The sequence below is a fragment of the Ambystoma mexicanum genome, chromosome 1p (assembly GCF_040938575.1).
Source record: "Ambystoma mexicanum isolate Mex_15411 chromosome 1p, UKY_AmexF1_1, whole genome shotgun sequence".
NCBI lineage: Eukaryota > Metazoa > Chordata > Amphibia > Caudata > Ambystomatidae > Ambystoma > Ambystoma mexicanum.
This window is the reverse complement of record NC_090921.1, coordinates 297,554,964-297,571,000: the sequence shown is the minus strand read 5'-3', so window position 1 is coordinate 297,571,000 and position 16,037 is coordinate 297,554,964. Positions and strand designations below refer to the sequence as shown.

The 16,037-nt window shown below is 46.3% G+C and overlaps 1 protein-coding gene across 4 annotated transcripts in view; it reads left to right on the top strand.

The window, feature by feature from the left end:
• Positions 1 to 15,654, top strand: part of ARHGAP45 (Rho GTPase activating protein 45) — a 471,885-nt gene extending 456,231 nt beyond the window's left edge. For all 4 annotated transcript variants that reach the window (XM_069647375.1, XM_069647391.1, XM_069647383.1 and 1 more), the window contains 3 exons: positions 8,532 to 8,715; positions 12,156 to 12,267; positions 12,350 to 15,654. In XM_069647375.1, coding sequence (XP_069503476.1) covers positions 8,532 to 8,715; positions 12,156 to 12,267; positions 12,350 to 12,849 — 796 coding nt within the window. In that variant the 3' untranslated portion in view covers positions 12,850 to 15,654. The remainder of the gene's footprint in view (positions 1 to 8,531; positions 8,716 to 12,155; positions 12,268 to 12,349) is intronic.
• Positions 15,655 to 16,037: the final 383 nt, after the last annotated feature.

The following is a 16,037-nucleotide window of genomic DNA, read 5'->3' as shown; positions in this document are numbered from 1 at the left end:
ACAGGGCACTCTTTAAGGAAATGACCTGACCTTCCACAGTACAGACATAACTGCTGCTGTCTCCTTTTATCCCTTTCCGCTTTAGTCAAGGGGGATCTGACCCCGCCGATTTGCATTGGTTCTCCTGAACCTTCCGTTGTGCAGGCAATATTGTCCTTTGAACGCACATACATAGGGCGAGGGTCCGGTCTGGTTCGATCTGCTCTTCGGTCCTGTACCTAACCTATGATCCAGTTGAACAACAAGGTCAATGAATTCTGAGCAGTCTTTCGGGGGGTTCACTACTTGTGTGAGAACATACTTGAGCTGCCCCCGCTACCCCCGATAAAATAACGTGGTTCTCTTCTCCACTGGCCATTCTGCTTCAACTACAAGTCTAGTGAACTTGGCTATGTATGTTAATAGGTCTTGATTCCCTTGGCGTAGGGACAGAAGTTCGTTGTCTAATGCCTGCCCATGAGTACGATGGGCGAACAGCTATTCCATCTCCTGCTGAAAGCCCCGGAAGTCATGCAGCAAAGGATCGTCTTGGGCCACAAAGGGTACAGACCAGTCCGCGGTGCTACCACTCAGGTAGGATAGCACAAAACCGACCCGTGATTGGTCATTCGGAAAGGCCCCTGGTTTACAAAGGAAGTGCAGGCGGCACTGGTTCATGAACGTTGCAAACCTCTTCGGATCCCCCGTAAATCGTTCGGGCGGGGCCAAGGGAACTGCCCTAGGAAGGGTTATCTGAACAGGATTGGCTGATGGTGCTGGCATCGAGGGCACGCTTCCCGTCAATGGTGCATGCCCTGCTTATGATTGGAGAAGTTGCCGGCTTAAATCATCAGTGCATTCTTTGACTACTATCAGCTCTCTCCTCAGGGTGTTGGTCTCCTGCCTGGTTGCATGTACTTCGGAACGTAGCTGCCCCAACATGTGGGCTAACTGGTCGGTTTCTGACGTTTCCATGATGCCCAGGTGGATTTTGATGTGAGGCTTTGTGTTCTGTAACGCTCACCTGGTATCCACGGGGACGTCAATCAGCCTGTTCTGACCTCTTACGACCTTGGACCCTTCCCTGGAGTCTACTCGACTGGAGACTGGGCCTGAAACACAGGATTCATAGAGTTTAACTCCCTGTTGTCTCTGTGTGCTTGAACCCCTTCTTCCCCGGGGTCAACCCTTGCCTTTGATCCACATCTCACGTTGTTTTCTTGGAAAGTGTGCTCTCCATCCTGCTTTCAGAGCAGGGGCGCATTGATTGTCGCGGATCCGTTGCTGCCTAGTTACTTCACTGGCAAGAGTCCGACAGGTAAGTATAATGTGTCTTTTGAACAGTTCTCTAACTTTGTTCCTTTCCTTCCTTAGATGATGGCCGGCGTCTGGGGATGGCGACGTGCTGCTGAGATGAGTAGCGCTAAAGGTGAGTGAGAGCGCGATGCGCGATGCGACCCTTTCGTATTTGTATTGAACTGAGTTCTTTTTCTGTGTCTTTTAGGTGCGCGATGTTTTCAACGTGGATGCCGGTTATGAAGAAGAAATGCGGTGAGTAAGTGCGGTATGCAGCGCCTCTAGATGTTTCCACGCTAACCTGGAGTGTCTTTTCCCTCTTGCAGATGGATGAGAAGTTACGGAGACAGAGTTCCCCCAGAGTGGCTAGGATTCAGGTAAGCGTTTGAAGCTCGTACAGTCTTTAAAAATAAGCGAAGATTTGCTGAATGCTTACTAATGCCTATTTTCTGTTCTTTTCCCTGTTCCTTAGTAAGCGGCGTGCCGGGATGGGAACGACAACGCCGAAGATGCCCGCAGAACAGAAGAAGTGATGAATGATGGGCAGAAGCGCCGCAAGGTAAGGCTGTTCCTAACGGTGTTCTTGTTCTTGCAGGAGCTGAGCGCAGAAGAAAGGTGCAGGCTTACTGGAGACCGATCCGAACACAGTGAGTGTCACGCTGCAGGTGCAGAAAACACAAAGCATGTTTCTCAGCCCGGGTGTGGCTTTAATAGTCTCTGAGTATCCCAGGTGTCTCTGGGCTGAGCCACACCAACTAGACTGCACATGCAGTTCTGGGAACCGAAATATGTAGGGGCATCCATCTTGTCCCCATCAATGCACTACAAGTCCAATCCCCAATGTTATCCTATGGGAGTCAGTGAGTCTGGTGCCACAAGCGCCAAGTCTGACTCCATGTGGGTCTTTGGAGGGATGGAGAGGCCCTTGAGGGCCATGTATGTGATCGTGGCCTGGCTCCAGCCTGACATCTTGGAGGGCTGGGGACATGTGGGGCAGGAATCATGACATTAACTCAGTACTTTGCTATAGATATAGTTCCTAATTCACACATATCTTTTGATCTGTCAAAGCAGTATTCAATAAGGATGACTTGTTCAATATACATTCAATCTCGCATTCAGAATAAGTTCTTTTCACTTGTTTCATCGATTGCATTGTTCATTTAGAACCATCTGTTCTATTTGCATTATAGCAGTGAATTACTTTCACTTTCTTCCTTTAGTTAGGTATTCAATATTGATAAGGTAGGTTGTTTTATTCAGGTTAAGGGAACAGCCAGTTACATTTAGTTTATTTTATTTCATTCATTCGATTTCACAGTTAACCAACTTTTCTTGGGGATTTTCCCACCTCGGTTCGTTCTATTCTCCTTCCAGCTTGTTCTCTCTCGAACTCCCCTCAAACTCTCTTTTCCTCCTGTAGTTCCTTCTTTTATACACCTGTGTTTGATTATTAGGTTGCAGTTGTAAATTGAGGGTTTGCCTTGTCTGACTTGCCTGACCCCAATTAAGTGAGTTCAAGGGACATGCCTGACCTTCAGGTCTCTTCTTCGTGTCAGATCTTGAATAGTAAAGGGAGGTAATCTTCATAGCTCCTAGTGGTCTCTTCCTTGTCCCAGTATTACTATGTCCTTCAAAGGGAGAGGAAAGGTGGATGAATGGACCTTAAAGGTCGGGGGTAGATTAGTTTGATTATCTTGAGGAAAAGGGGGATACCATGATCTATTCTTAAAGATCCCATCTTTATTCTTTCTCTACCCTTCTCAGAAACCTTGGGACTAGATGAGCAATATCCCATTAATACCTCTGGGATAGGGGTTCCTTTCGAATAGGAGGAGCTAGAATACTGTGTCTCACCTATGGGCCTCTCACCTCCAATCCCAGAGGACCCTCTATCAAGGTGATCCTCCCTCGCTTGTCCACCCCCAGGGGAAGGATCCAAAAGCGATGGCCTTTCACTGGCCCGCTGCATATAGGATCCAAAGGGAGTAGAAGTGAGAAAGCCCTCAGGTTTCTCCCACTACTCAATGAAAGACATTCACTGATGGCACCGGAAAGCAATCAACGTTGTTTTGACCATGGCAGCATGAGTGTGGATCCCATCGGGAGGGGACATGCCAACCTTTTCAAACTATTCTAGAGTGCAAGACCCCACCAAGTGAGCAGTTGAGGCCCCTGAGGCTCGCTTGTTGGGACAATGATCACCAAATTTCCGAAATCTAGTCTGAAAACCCCAGATGTCCTATGTGTGGCCCAAGTAGAATTAAGAACCTTGAAAAACATCAAAGTTTTGCAAGGTGGTCTCTTGGTTGGCATGCAAACAGTGCTCTTTGTAATAAAGAACGGGTCACTAAGAGGAACCTTGTCCTTATGAAATACTGCATAAAGCTCAGAAGAAAAAAGGGTCTGCAATTCACTAATCCTCGGGGCAGAAGTCAAAGCCGTCAGAAACACAGTCATTCCGCTCACCAGATACACCACGTTACTGCAGTAGTTACTCCTGTTTCAGTGCTTGGTGCCTTGATTAGAAGAAGTCGCAAGCCATGCACGTCCACATCGGTAGCATTCCAAGGCATACCTGCCATTGCATGTCCTCTTTATGTTTAGAGATTCAAGAGAAAGTACTTAGTATGCCGTTTCATGGCAAGACCCCAACCATATTTTGCAGAAATATAAGGTCGGTTTCTGATTGCAAAGTGGCTCAGTGCTATTTCATTAGCCCCTGAAAAAACACCCTACCAGCCTTCTCAAAGCTGGAGGTAAAGCTGGTTGACTTTCCGCCCAACTCATAGTTGGCTGGAGCGGCAAGGCAGCGGTAATGCAGCGGTAATCGCTTTGCCGCCGCATTTTTGCCGCTCCGCTTATGATGAGGCCCTATATATCTTATCTAACTTGCGTTTCTGCATATGTACATTTGCTGAATTTCAACTCACTCGTTTTACCAGCATAGATGATTTCTTCATCTCTTTTATACTCTATTGCTTCAGTTACACCTTTACTCTTTAAGTATCTGCATATCGTTTCTGTGAGGCCTTCTGTCTTCCCTTTATGACGTCAGTTTTCTTGTGTCAGTTTGCACAGCTCTTCTAAGTCCAATGGTATATGCCGACATCCTTCCACCACTTCAGTGCGAGGGTACATTTGATACGGTTGTCTGAGTGCATAACGTCTCTCATATCTTCGGTCTGGTATTGGGATGATACCTGGTGCCATGCAAACAGTCTTGCTGCTATTCTTCCAGTATGACGGAGGTGAGGGGTGGGCAATAGATATGACGTCATCTGCTTCTCTACAGATTAATCTATAACGTTTATCTACAGATAAACGTTATAGATTAATATTTCCCATTAGCAACCTGTTGAGGGGAGCCAGCCAATGGGCTGGCTAGGAACGCAGGCTGAAACCAGCAATCTCAGCCCATGTTCCATGCCGCCTGATGGCCGGTTCACCCGCTGCCATATTCCCTGCACCCTCCGCCCCCCTGTTTTCTTTCTTTTTTTCCCTTCCCTTCCCCCACTTACCTCATTTTGGCTGCGGCGAGTGCTGCCACTTCAGCCGCTCCTTCCTTTCGGCTCTTAAAGGCCACCATGGAATGGCAGCCATCTTGGAATAGTATTTTCCTCCTGTGATTGGGACGCTCTGAGGCCTTCTGTTCGTGGAAAGAAACTACTTTTAATTAACCCCATCCCAGCCCTTGGGGTGGGTGCTAATGGCTTTAACCCCCAGTTCCAAGTGCTGGAACGCGGAGTAACGGCCCGATGCCCTTGTTATAAGGCCTCACTGGGCGGTTAACACCATAGGAAAATATATATTCCAAGCTTCTGGTCCAATCTGCTCCCTATCCAGTCCTGGAAGCTTTGCCCTCTGCGGATGTAAATCTTGCTTCACCAGGTTCTAGGGAACTTCTGTCTTACCACTCCCCTTTTTGGAGGGGTTTATATAAAATGAATCAGGCCTTTTGTTAATAACTAGTAAGCAGACCTGGCTTCCCCGTTCTGCGATGTCATAATGCAAAGTGCAATTAGTGGGGCATAGTGTTCACAGTTTGTATGTCTGCCCGCATCATGGCCCTGGAAACAGGTTAAACCGTGTCATCATATGTACCTTGTTTTTGTAGTGTGACAGCCCTGGGTTAAAGTACATCTGTCACACTAGCATCTCCATCCTCCAAACGGGGATGGAAATGCTTTTTTTTGGTAATTTCACTGAGAGGGGCCACTTAACGGCCCGTCTCGGTGAAACGTGCTCCCAGCCACCGCGTGGTTGCTGGAAGCGTATCACACATTAGCTCCTGACACTAATGTATGCAAAGGACAGCACATCTTTGCACCACTGTGCAACCTCTCCTGAAATGAGCAGCTCACCTTTGAGAATTTCTTAAAAAACCGCAAATTAAAGGAGGGCATTCTCTGTGCTACTTTCATTTGCGTTATTTTTTGTGAATCTGCCCCACAGTGTATATATTTAGGGCCCCGATTCATGGAATAAATTGCGTGAAAAATTGGTACTTGCGTGCCCCTTTCTGCACGCTAATCCCTGTTGGTCGATTCATGGAATCGAACGCGTGGTGCTTTACCTGGACTTGCGTGGAGTTTGTGCATGCTCGGCACGTCTCTGGGAGCCGTCGAGGGCCTTGCGGCAGACTCCACGCACAGCATGGGCATGGCTTGCGCAGAGGGCTGTGAAGGCGGTTGAACACCAAAAATGGGGAAGAACCTTGCTAAAAAATGGGCGTTCCAAGGGACGGCCTGCAAGTTGCGGTTCCCTCAACAGAGGGTGGTACAAAAACTGCATTAAAACCAGATGGCTATGCATTGAAGTGTGGCGCCTGCTCAGGTGTGTGAGTGTGCAGAGGTGTGCATGCGATTACACGGGCTCCCACACCTTTGTATGCTCAGTCAGGTTTGCATGTGCGGTTACCCAATTCCATCAGAACATCGAGAGAGGGAGATAGAGAGGCAGAGAGGGAGAGAACGATGGATATAGAAATGGAGAGCGCCCACCAGAAATGTGAAAGCAGAATTAGCCAAGTCGCACACAGCACAGAGCCACCCAGTAACCTTCACCGGAAGGGCACCCTCAGTTCAGAGATAAATGGACAATGCATTGTGGGCATGCAAATTAGCTCAAATGCTAAGCAATTGATTTGCTCGAGGAAAATGTTTTTGTCTGTAGAGCAGTGCTACTTTAAACGTAGGATTTTTCAACCCAAGGCAGGCAGTTCCCAAGGATTGAGACAACTTCAAACATGTTCCACCCTTATTAGGGACACACAATTCACTTGATGTATAAGCTCCTAACAAAGGCACAATAAATAAATAAATAAAACACCAGAAAAGTTTCGGTGGGTTTAACATGCTTGTAAGAAACCTTTCCACCTGAAAAGTGAAAGCAAAATTTGGCAGAGAGAGAGAGACAACGAGCACGAGAGGTATAGGGATTGTAAAATAGTCATTGGCTCTGGCCAATCAGTGCTTTTTTCATATAACCAGAGGGATCCACACAGTTTCTCTCTTCCTCTGGCACAGCAGAACTCCTTGATCTCTGGAAAAGCACCTGTGTGGCTCACTTGATTTCTGGATTTTTAACTCTCCAGAATCCCCTGAAATGAAATAAAGCACATAAACTCCTAAAAGGACTGACATTAGGTAGGGTCTGCGACCCATGACTCCCTAATACAATAACTCACTTTCTTTGTACCGCTGGGCCACCATCTGCACCTCTTTCTCTACTGCGACTGCAGTTGGCTATGAAAGTGTTTATGCTGTCCCTAGCGCCAAGGTAACTTCTCAGCACCCCAACAACGTCACCCAAGGTCCTTGTGCCATCTTCTTTGGTTACGGCTGACACCTGCAGCCTCCTTCTCGATCTATGATTTTAACAGCTCTATTGACCTATTGTTGGTCTATAGGATAACAGCGAGCACAAGCTGTGTAAACTGTAATTTGTACTAACATTTTTGACGGCTCTGTTTGTCTATAACTCTGGCACTTTTTTAACCCATTGGTTATTATCGGATTTTGCCTCAATTTTAAAAACCTCTGTGTGCACATCCATTAATTCAAAGTAATAACTGTGCTATCATGTATGTTGTCTACCCTACTACTCCCCTAGAAGTTGGCCTTGCATGCTCAACCTGAGCTATCCCCAGGTGAACCAAGGAAAGCTTGAGAACTGCCTGTTGCCTCTCCCACAGCTCAAACATAGAGATGGGGTGTTCCTCCTAACATCAGTGGAGCAGTAAGGAAAGTAAAAAAGCTCATCCAGACTATGGGAAGACTGAGAATGTGACAGGAGTAGCTAGCAGTGTAAAGGATCAGTGGCAAATTTGAAGGAACATTGAGAAGGCTATGGGAGTATTGACAAGATCGAAGGAGCAACAAGAAGATTAGAGGAGCAGTGAAACGATCAAGGAAGCCATGAGACGACTGTAGGAACAGTGAGTCACTGCACCTACAGGAGTAGAGAAAAGATTAAGGGAGAATTGGGCTTCTTATGGGAGAATGGGCTTTTTATGGGTGCAGTGAACACCTCATGAGACTAGCAAGAAGCTCATAATAAAAGTGTGGCGATGAAGTGAGTAATGACACAATTATGGGAGCAATACAAAGGGGGCACCTGGCGATTAAGGGACACAGAGAAGCTTAGGATTTCACTAACAACTGCATGGGAACCAGAAGAAGCTTTAGACAGCAGTTCGAGGATTCAGGAAGCAGTGCTTTTTAAGAGACCATTCCAAAGAGTACAGGGAGTAGTGAAAGAATGAACATGTCAGTGAGGAACTGATGTGTCAAGGTAGAAGCAGACAGAACATGTATTTATCAGGCAGCTTTCAGCCGAAACACTAGACAGTGAAAGTACCAACAGCTGGAGCAGTTCCTTTCTAGGTGGAGATGAACATAGCATTTGGGGGAACGCGCGCGCGCAGAAGTAAAGAAAGGTATAGGCATTAATGTAAGATTTTACAGCCTCAACTGCGAGGGTTAGCTCCTCAAAAACACTTTTAGTCTAAAGGGATATTTGGGATGCATAGCAGTGCATTATTTACTGGTAACCTGGAGCATGCTTATTTAAGACACAGTTGCTTCAGAGCATGCAAAACAGGTGGATGGGCCAATAAGCATCATGGTGTTGATGGGGGTTTGAGAAGGTGAAATGGAGAGGGAAAAGGGGAGGGATAGAGGGGAGAACTGGGATGTAACTGAACGCGTATCCTTGTCATTGATAGATGTCATGTCTTTCTTTCTTCCATATAGAATTGCAAAGCTGGAACAGGACAACAAAATGACTCCGAGTAACCTAGGCATCGTCTTCGGTCCGACGCTAATGCGCCCGCGGCCCACTGAGGCCACCATCTCACTGTCATCCCTTGTGGACTACCCCCACCAGGCGCGCATAGTGGAAGCACTCATCATCTTCTACTCTGTGCTTTTCGAGCAGGTACTTGCATCAGTCACAGGGTCCAAAAGAGCAGGGTGAACAGCTAGGGAGGAAAGAAAGGCATAAGTGGCCAGGGCAGATTCAATCAGATAGGGGCAGCTACGCCAACCTTATGAGGAGCAACCACATTGGAAGCCACAGATAAATCCATCCGGATAAAGGCAGTAGTTGGTTTTCATTCAGTGCCATGAGCATATTCTACAGAATGTGTGATTGAGCCAATACTGTGCTTCTTGATTTTCAGGATTGTGGGGGGCCGGAGGTCATGAAGGGCTATGTGACCGTAGCCATCGTGTATGGGACAACGAGCCCTGGAGATGCGGGCTATGCAGGCATGGACTATACTATCCAGAGTTCCTGGCAGCAGTTCATGCGCCACCATGAACTCCATTTAAACTCCACCCTGCTCGTGCCAGTGGCCTGATTAGTATTGCACCTAGCACGGGCAAGGGACAGGTAGCGGTCCCCACCGTAAAAACTCAGTGGATAAGAAAAGGACCTATCTTCCATACCCGTGGGAGACATCCACACATAGGAAGTGTTTCGGAGGGGGCCCCGTCAGGATGCCGCCCACACAAGGAAATCTTTGACCGCAGAAACAGCAGTCAAATGTGCCATTAAACTTGTGTTGCACGACTCAGTTTCTGGAGGTTTCATCTGTAACAACTCTGCCCAGGGAACTCTTGCGGGGGCAAAAGATAAATGGAATATGTGACATATGCATAGTATGATTACAGAGGATTGCCTAACTCCCTTCCTGGCTTGACACTGATGTTCTGAAACCAAACTGCTGATCGTGGAATAGGTTGATGTCAGCATAGTACCCGTTGCTCAGTAATCCCCTTTTCCAACATTTAGCTCAGGCACTTTTGAGATGAGGTAGTAGTTGACACAATCATTCAAGTCTGCTAAGTGAGTAGTCCTCACTAGAGTGATCACTGGATGTTGAAGCAAGTATGGTACCATGTCATGTTGTAAAAAGGGGATTTTGCCCCGTTGGTTACATCGTACACTAGGGTCGGTAAGCATCCTTTCAACCCAGATGCTGCTCAGTGGTTCTGATATCATATTAAATGGCTTAGTCTTCAAGGCTGGATCGTGAATATGTTCTATCAGTTTGAAGTTACTGAATGTGGCTGAGTTTGGATGTTTGAAAGTTTGATCAGGAAGAAGTTAAGAAGGACTTTTCAGAGTTCCTTGGTGGCAATTACAATGTTCATCAAGCATGACAGGTGGTAAGAGTTGGGCTAGATTGTGTAAAGTTCACTTCAGGTAGAAGCTTCAATATCTCTTTTGGTGTAAGAGTGGTTCTTTGTTTATGGTACTTCTTTATTGTATCCGTCGAGTGCACTTTACATCACAGTTTGCTTTCCTCTGATTTCTCATCTGTTCAAAGTAGCAAGCCTCAATCTTTATGGTAGCAATTTTATTGGCAAACCATTTATTGTATGCTTCAGTGGCAGATCTGTACTTCATAAATTGAATGGGGCTACCAACTACTTGGTAGCTGTGAAGATTTTGTTTAGGTTGCTCAAGATTTGGTCTGGCATCGATTATCTAAGGTGAATGGACAAACCCTCTATGTCGTTTGAAATCATTTGAGGAGACTTGATAGCCACTGTGGCAGGAGGTCTAATTTTTAAGGACAATAGGGTGGTCTTGAGTGTAGTAATTAGGGTGCTGATGAGTGAATGGTCTGACAAGGCTAGGGTGCCACTTTCAAACTGAAGATTCTAGGTGAGCATAAACTTCTACGTGTGGCCAGTTTTGGTTACAATGGAAGTCACTAGTACTGTAAAGCCCACAGCTCATTGATTTCTAGAAAATAAAAATAAAATGGTCTTGGACGTGCTCTCACAGGTGTTGTTGCATGTTGAGGATCCTCTTTGACAGTGCTTGGTGAGACAGTAGATAAATTCATCATGAAAGGCTGCAGCAGTTTCCATGGTGAACTAGGGGTTAGTATCAGGGCTGCAGGTCAATTGAGGCATTCAAAGTTTGTGCAGACAGAGCAGTTTTTTTGGTGCACTCTACATCATCCATATATTGTGGTGCTTATTTTCTTCCTCTTGGAATTTCTTTTGGAATTTCTATTTTCCAAAGGATTTTCTGATTTAGGTATACATTTTCATCTAGAACTGTAGAGACGGTGTTAGGGAAGAAAAGGTTGGCCCTCCCCGGTTACATCATATACCAAAGTTCGTTAGAGCGGCTGGCAGCAAATAGTAGGGTGAGCAGCGCACGCCAATGATAGCAAGTGTTTGGATATACATTAACATATGATCGGATAAGCTTGGTGGGTGTTTTGTGACGGGTGTGGTGGACTGAATTTTAGTTTCAGTTTATTCTGCATGGATGCAGTGGTTGTTTACTCTGGTGTGATTGTGGGCAAGATACCTGTCAAATGTGCTGGGCCTTTATAGGTTGCAGAAATGTTAAGCAGATAAACTGGGCTTAATTTTCGGAGGGTGGAGCATTAAAGCGATTGGACAGATATGATGCCCTGCTTGAAAGAAGCTTGTGGTGTCATTTGAAACAGTCTGAAATTTTTGATCCAAGGGAGAAGGCTTTGATTTGAGGTCCGGTATGCTTTTTTAGCCATCCTCGGTAATGGAGTAAGTAAGGTGCAGATGCCTCTTGTGCCCTTGAGAGAGTAAGGCAGCTGTACTAGGAGGGTTTAGTCCATGGATGGGATTGTTTTTTGTCTTAGTTGTGTGATCGATTGTGTTGTGGGGATTTACATTTTGTTTAGGGAGTGAGCACGAGTGGCTTTGCTGTTCTTTGGATATTCAGAAGCAGGCAGTGGTGGAGATTGGAAAAGTGGCAAGTGCTGGCGAGAGTTTATGCCTGCTCCGTAAGCCAGGTGAACCTCTCTTGAAGGTCATGTCCATTGGTCTATGCCAGGATTATACCCCTCCCAAAGAAAGGTATTGGTTTGGGATCTATGATTGATTTCTTGAGCATCCTTAGTTTCTTTTTGAACTAGGAGATAGTGACAATGGAATTGTTACTAAGGTTTTCCTGATGCAATGTTATAATCATGGTTTGCTACATAAGTAGGGGGTCATCTTTCTCATGGTGTTTGTGACATGAGAATGTATGGTTTCATAGGTTGGTCGCTCTCTCTTCTTAGGAATTGCTGGGGTTAGATAATCATATATTGTTCATGCTGAGATGGGCCCATTCTATGAGCCAGCAAGTCAAGCGCTGAGGCGGAGTTAATAAACCATTCTATGAGCCTGCAGTGTGGGGGCATCCTATACATGCTTCCAAACCATTCACTGCTAGAATCAGGTGACCATGCCACACTAAGGCACTAGAAAAGAAAGATTTTTTGGGATTAAATAGGGTACAGGGCAACAGCAATCAAAATGCCTCACACAAAGATCTCTGGAATCGCCATCAAAATCACACTAACCTTGCATCTTGAATCTTTCCAGGAAATTTTGCTTGCACAGAGCGTGGATGGGCTGAGTAGTGGGATTTCTACCCTGCAAGTGACCCCAGAGGAAGAGGTCCTGGACACAGACTACCACTCAGAGAGATTCAGAGGTGGGTGACATTAAATTGCAAGTGGCAGGACACGAGGGTACACAGACCAGGGATTTACTGACAGTTCTTGTTTATTCTGCAGGACATGTGTTGGGCTCCACTGCATCTGCAGAGCAGTCGGCAGACTCAGACTCGGAGCTTGAAGATGACGCTGTCCACACAGAACAGCATCTACTTGAGGGGGACTCCTCTTTACGAGCCCAGAAAGGCCGCCCGAGGAAACAGGAGAGTGAAACCAGCACAGACGATGCACTCTATGGGGATGACAGCAGCGAAGGGCAGTTGAGCCGGACCTGCAGTGTAGGCCACTCAGACCCAGATGTCTCCTGCACTCGGCCCCTGAGCAAGGCAGTGGAGGAAAAGGCCACCTTTCCAGACCAGGACACACAAGAGCGTGGCGACGCAGAGGGCCAAGAGAGACCCCTTTCAGAATATAACACAAACCAGTCAAATAATGTCTCGCTAGAAAGCCAAGCACCACCAGCAACGCACTGCTCCAGAAGCAAGTTGCCCACTGTCCGTCTCCGGAATGGCAAGATAGCCATGACTTCATCTCTCGACAGACATCCAGAGTTTTTCTAGCTGGTTGCTGCATGAGTGAAACTCTTAGTATCCACAGAGGCCTTAAACAAATCAGAAAACACAGGTCTTCCTTCTGAACACGCCCTGTGCTCCAAAGCAACTGGATCACAGTGGGAGATCACAGACATGGTTCTGATAAAAGTACCTGTGAGGCCTCAGGCCAATCAATTAAGCAAAAATAATTCTATGTGCCAATCTTCTGATTTCTTTTCGTCTGCTGGGCAGACATACTGTCTTGTCCATCTAAACCTGCAAAGGCCTGCCATGGGCCACGAGTCTGACACATGTATATGGTTAGCTGATTCCCTTCCCACTGTCATCAGGCATGTGCATAAACCAATAGGGTGGTAGAAGCTCATTCGGTCGGCGACCACCGCAGATAGGCCAATATCTGGCCTTGCAGAAGATCTCTATGGCATGCAAATTATTTTGTCAAAAGTGAGTCTTGGATTGTGAAGTTTGCTGCCTTTGGAATGGCCGAGCTATGATTGAGTGTTCATACAGGATTCACTCCAGAGCTGGTAACAGGTGGATTCCTTTCCAAGTGGTTCACACTAATTCAATGCCTGGATTGGACTGTGAGGGTTCCAAGAGTCACTATGCTCACCGCTGGTGGTGGGACTTACAGTTGCAGGGCAAGGTAACCAGAAAGCTCAATTTACATTACCTTAGCTTTTTCTGTGTGTGAGCAGGAATCATGCACTGCCCTTGCAGCCCAACCTCTGTATGAAGTAAACATGCTTTGCTGCTTCCATAAGGAACAATTGTGATGGACCTTGCTCAAGTGCCCTTTGAGGGACGTCTGCGCCCTACGTGTGAGGAATGTCTGCTATGCCGCTATCGTTGCTCTATCTTTGAGACGGAAGATGGCACTGGAAAAGGCTATACTGCCACTGTTTCAGAGAAGCTGCTCCTACTGGGACGCAGTTGTCCATGATGGAAGCTTTCCCTTGACCATGCTGTACTTCTTGAGCACTCAGGAAGCTTGCACTTCTGTCTGCGCGGTACCAGCTGTGTGTTTAGGAGATATAGGGCCCTTGGCCATTGGAGTGCGGGGAGAGAGGTTATGTGCTTGTGTGTCTTGTACTGCTGATAAACCTTTATATGCAAAGCGCTCTCTCTTAAGGCATTATCATTCGATGACCATGAAGCTATGATTTCACTCTCTGTCAGGTAAGTGTTCTGTGCTGAACGCTAGCATTTCCCCTGCAGGATTGCACTGCTACATTCTGGTAAGGGCCCGTCCACCACTAGGTATAACTGCTGCTTTTCACGTGGCACTGGCTTTGCATTTGAAGCTAGTTTCCATGGTACTTCGCTCTGTACCGCAGCTGCCAGTGCTGAAGAAGTAGGCTAATCATGCTCCTTAGTGGCGAAAAGCTGAGATTTTTCCAATGTTCCTCCTCAACCCAAGACCTATTCTAACTCCAGACGCCCTCTTGATCTGCGGTCTGCTCTACTGTACTGATTCCCTCTATGAACTTGAAGGTGTGTAGCACCCTTCACCCCTACTTCCCTCCACCACATGAGTGTATAGCTTCCTTAGCCTCTCTTTAAGGGACTCATAGTGTACACAACACCATTTGGGTCACCCCTATCTAGGTGGTCTCTACCGTCCTTTGCCTTAATGAATCATAGCCTTCAAAACAAGATACACCAATGTCTTATCAGGTCTTCCTAAATCTGTTTGCATTTATGGGAACCAGTCCATCCCAACTTAACTATTCACCTGGCACAAACAGGTCTACTACTGTATTAGCAATATTGCCTGTACATAGTATAGATTATTGTTGAACCCTACATAAAAATCTTATACCTCCAGAAGGGACCTCTATGCACTAACGCATAGGGACAAAGCATTAAACATAGCCCTCTGGGTTAAATACCATAGAAGGCTCTAGTTTATGAGGCTGAACATGTCCTACTAACTACTGAAACAGAGGCTCCTTACTGACGAGGTCCATTGACTTTAAATCCCCAACGTTTTGTCACGTGTACCTTTACTAGTTTGAAACATTGTCTGAGGACTCTAGCAGTCAACCTGTAGTTTGGGAAGGGTTTTAAAACTTGACGTTTGCCCTAGTGAGTCGGCATCGTAGCCTTTGCTTTCTCATCATCTAACAAAGCCCAATGGCAAATGTTGATCTTCTTAAAAATAATAGCCTAACATGGTGTGTGCACAGAGGTCACATAGCCAGTTTTGTACATGTGGGCACATTGAGAATCTCTGTTGTGGAGCCTTTTGAAGAAAAGGGCTGTTTCTTTAAATAGCTTAGGCCATACAATCTGCTATTACTCAGGGATAAGAGCCAAATGACATTTCAAAGCTGGCCGTGACTAAGCTGGTGTTTTACCTTCCAACTGTGGAGTCCAAACTCAAGGCCTTCACTTCACTTAAGTAGCCCGCCCTCAACGCAACCTCAAACGGCATGCAGTGTCAGAGCTAGCTTCACGGGGGCACCACCATTGTCTCTTTTTGCACCACAAGTCCCTTGATCTTGATTGCAAGCAGAACTAAGACATTCAGCTTGTCCGAGGACAGGTGTTGTAAGGAATGTGTGCAACTCCATGCCAAGGTAACCACCTCATCTTTACTGTGCAGTGTATAAATAATGATCTTTCAATTAATACGGTTTTAGACTTTCTGTGCTAGCACCAAACATCCGACAAACTGCCCTCGATTGAACGCGTTCCTACAGTTGTTTATAAATAAGCCTATTCTGAAAGTGTGATGAACAAATTATGAAATCTATAGCATAATGTGTGGTATGTAAGAGTCTTTATAAATAAACAATTCAAGCTGGCCATGTGACTTTTCATTCAGCCCATTCACTCAAACAGTGAGGGCTCAGTCCATCAGAAGGGCCCACAGTGCGTTGCTGCTACAGACGCGGACGCCCACTGGACCAGTCAATGGATCAAAAGAGAACTCAATACAGCGTTCCTTCCTTTTACCTCCCACCAAACAGGATTGGGTTCAGAGTACAGATTTTGAGGAATCTGCGAGGGAGAATAAACACAACAGGGAGGTGGCTAAAGAAAATAGTGTCAGTATTTGGAGTACCAAATCCGTGCGCATATGTTGGTTCTAAACTCTCTTTTAATGAAAGGTGGTGGCCATAAGCCCTTTGTCCCTATTCTTTGCCTGATTTGAACAACGCCCAACCGACCTCTGCGTTGTCCAGTCA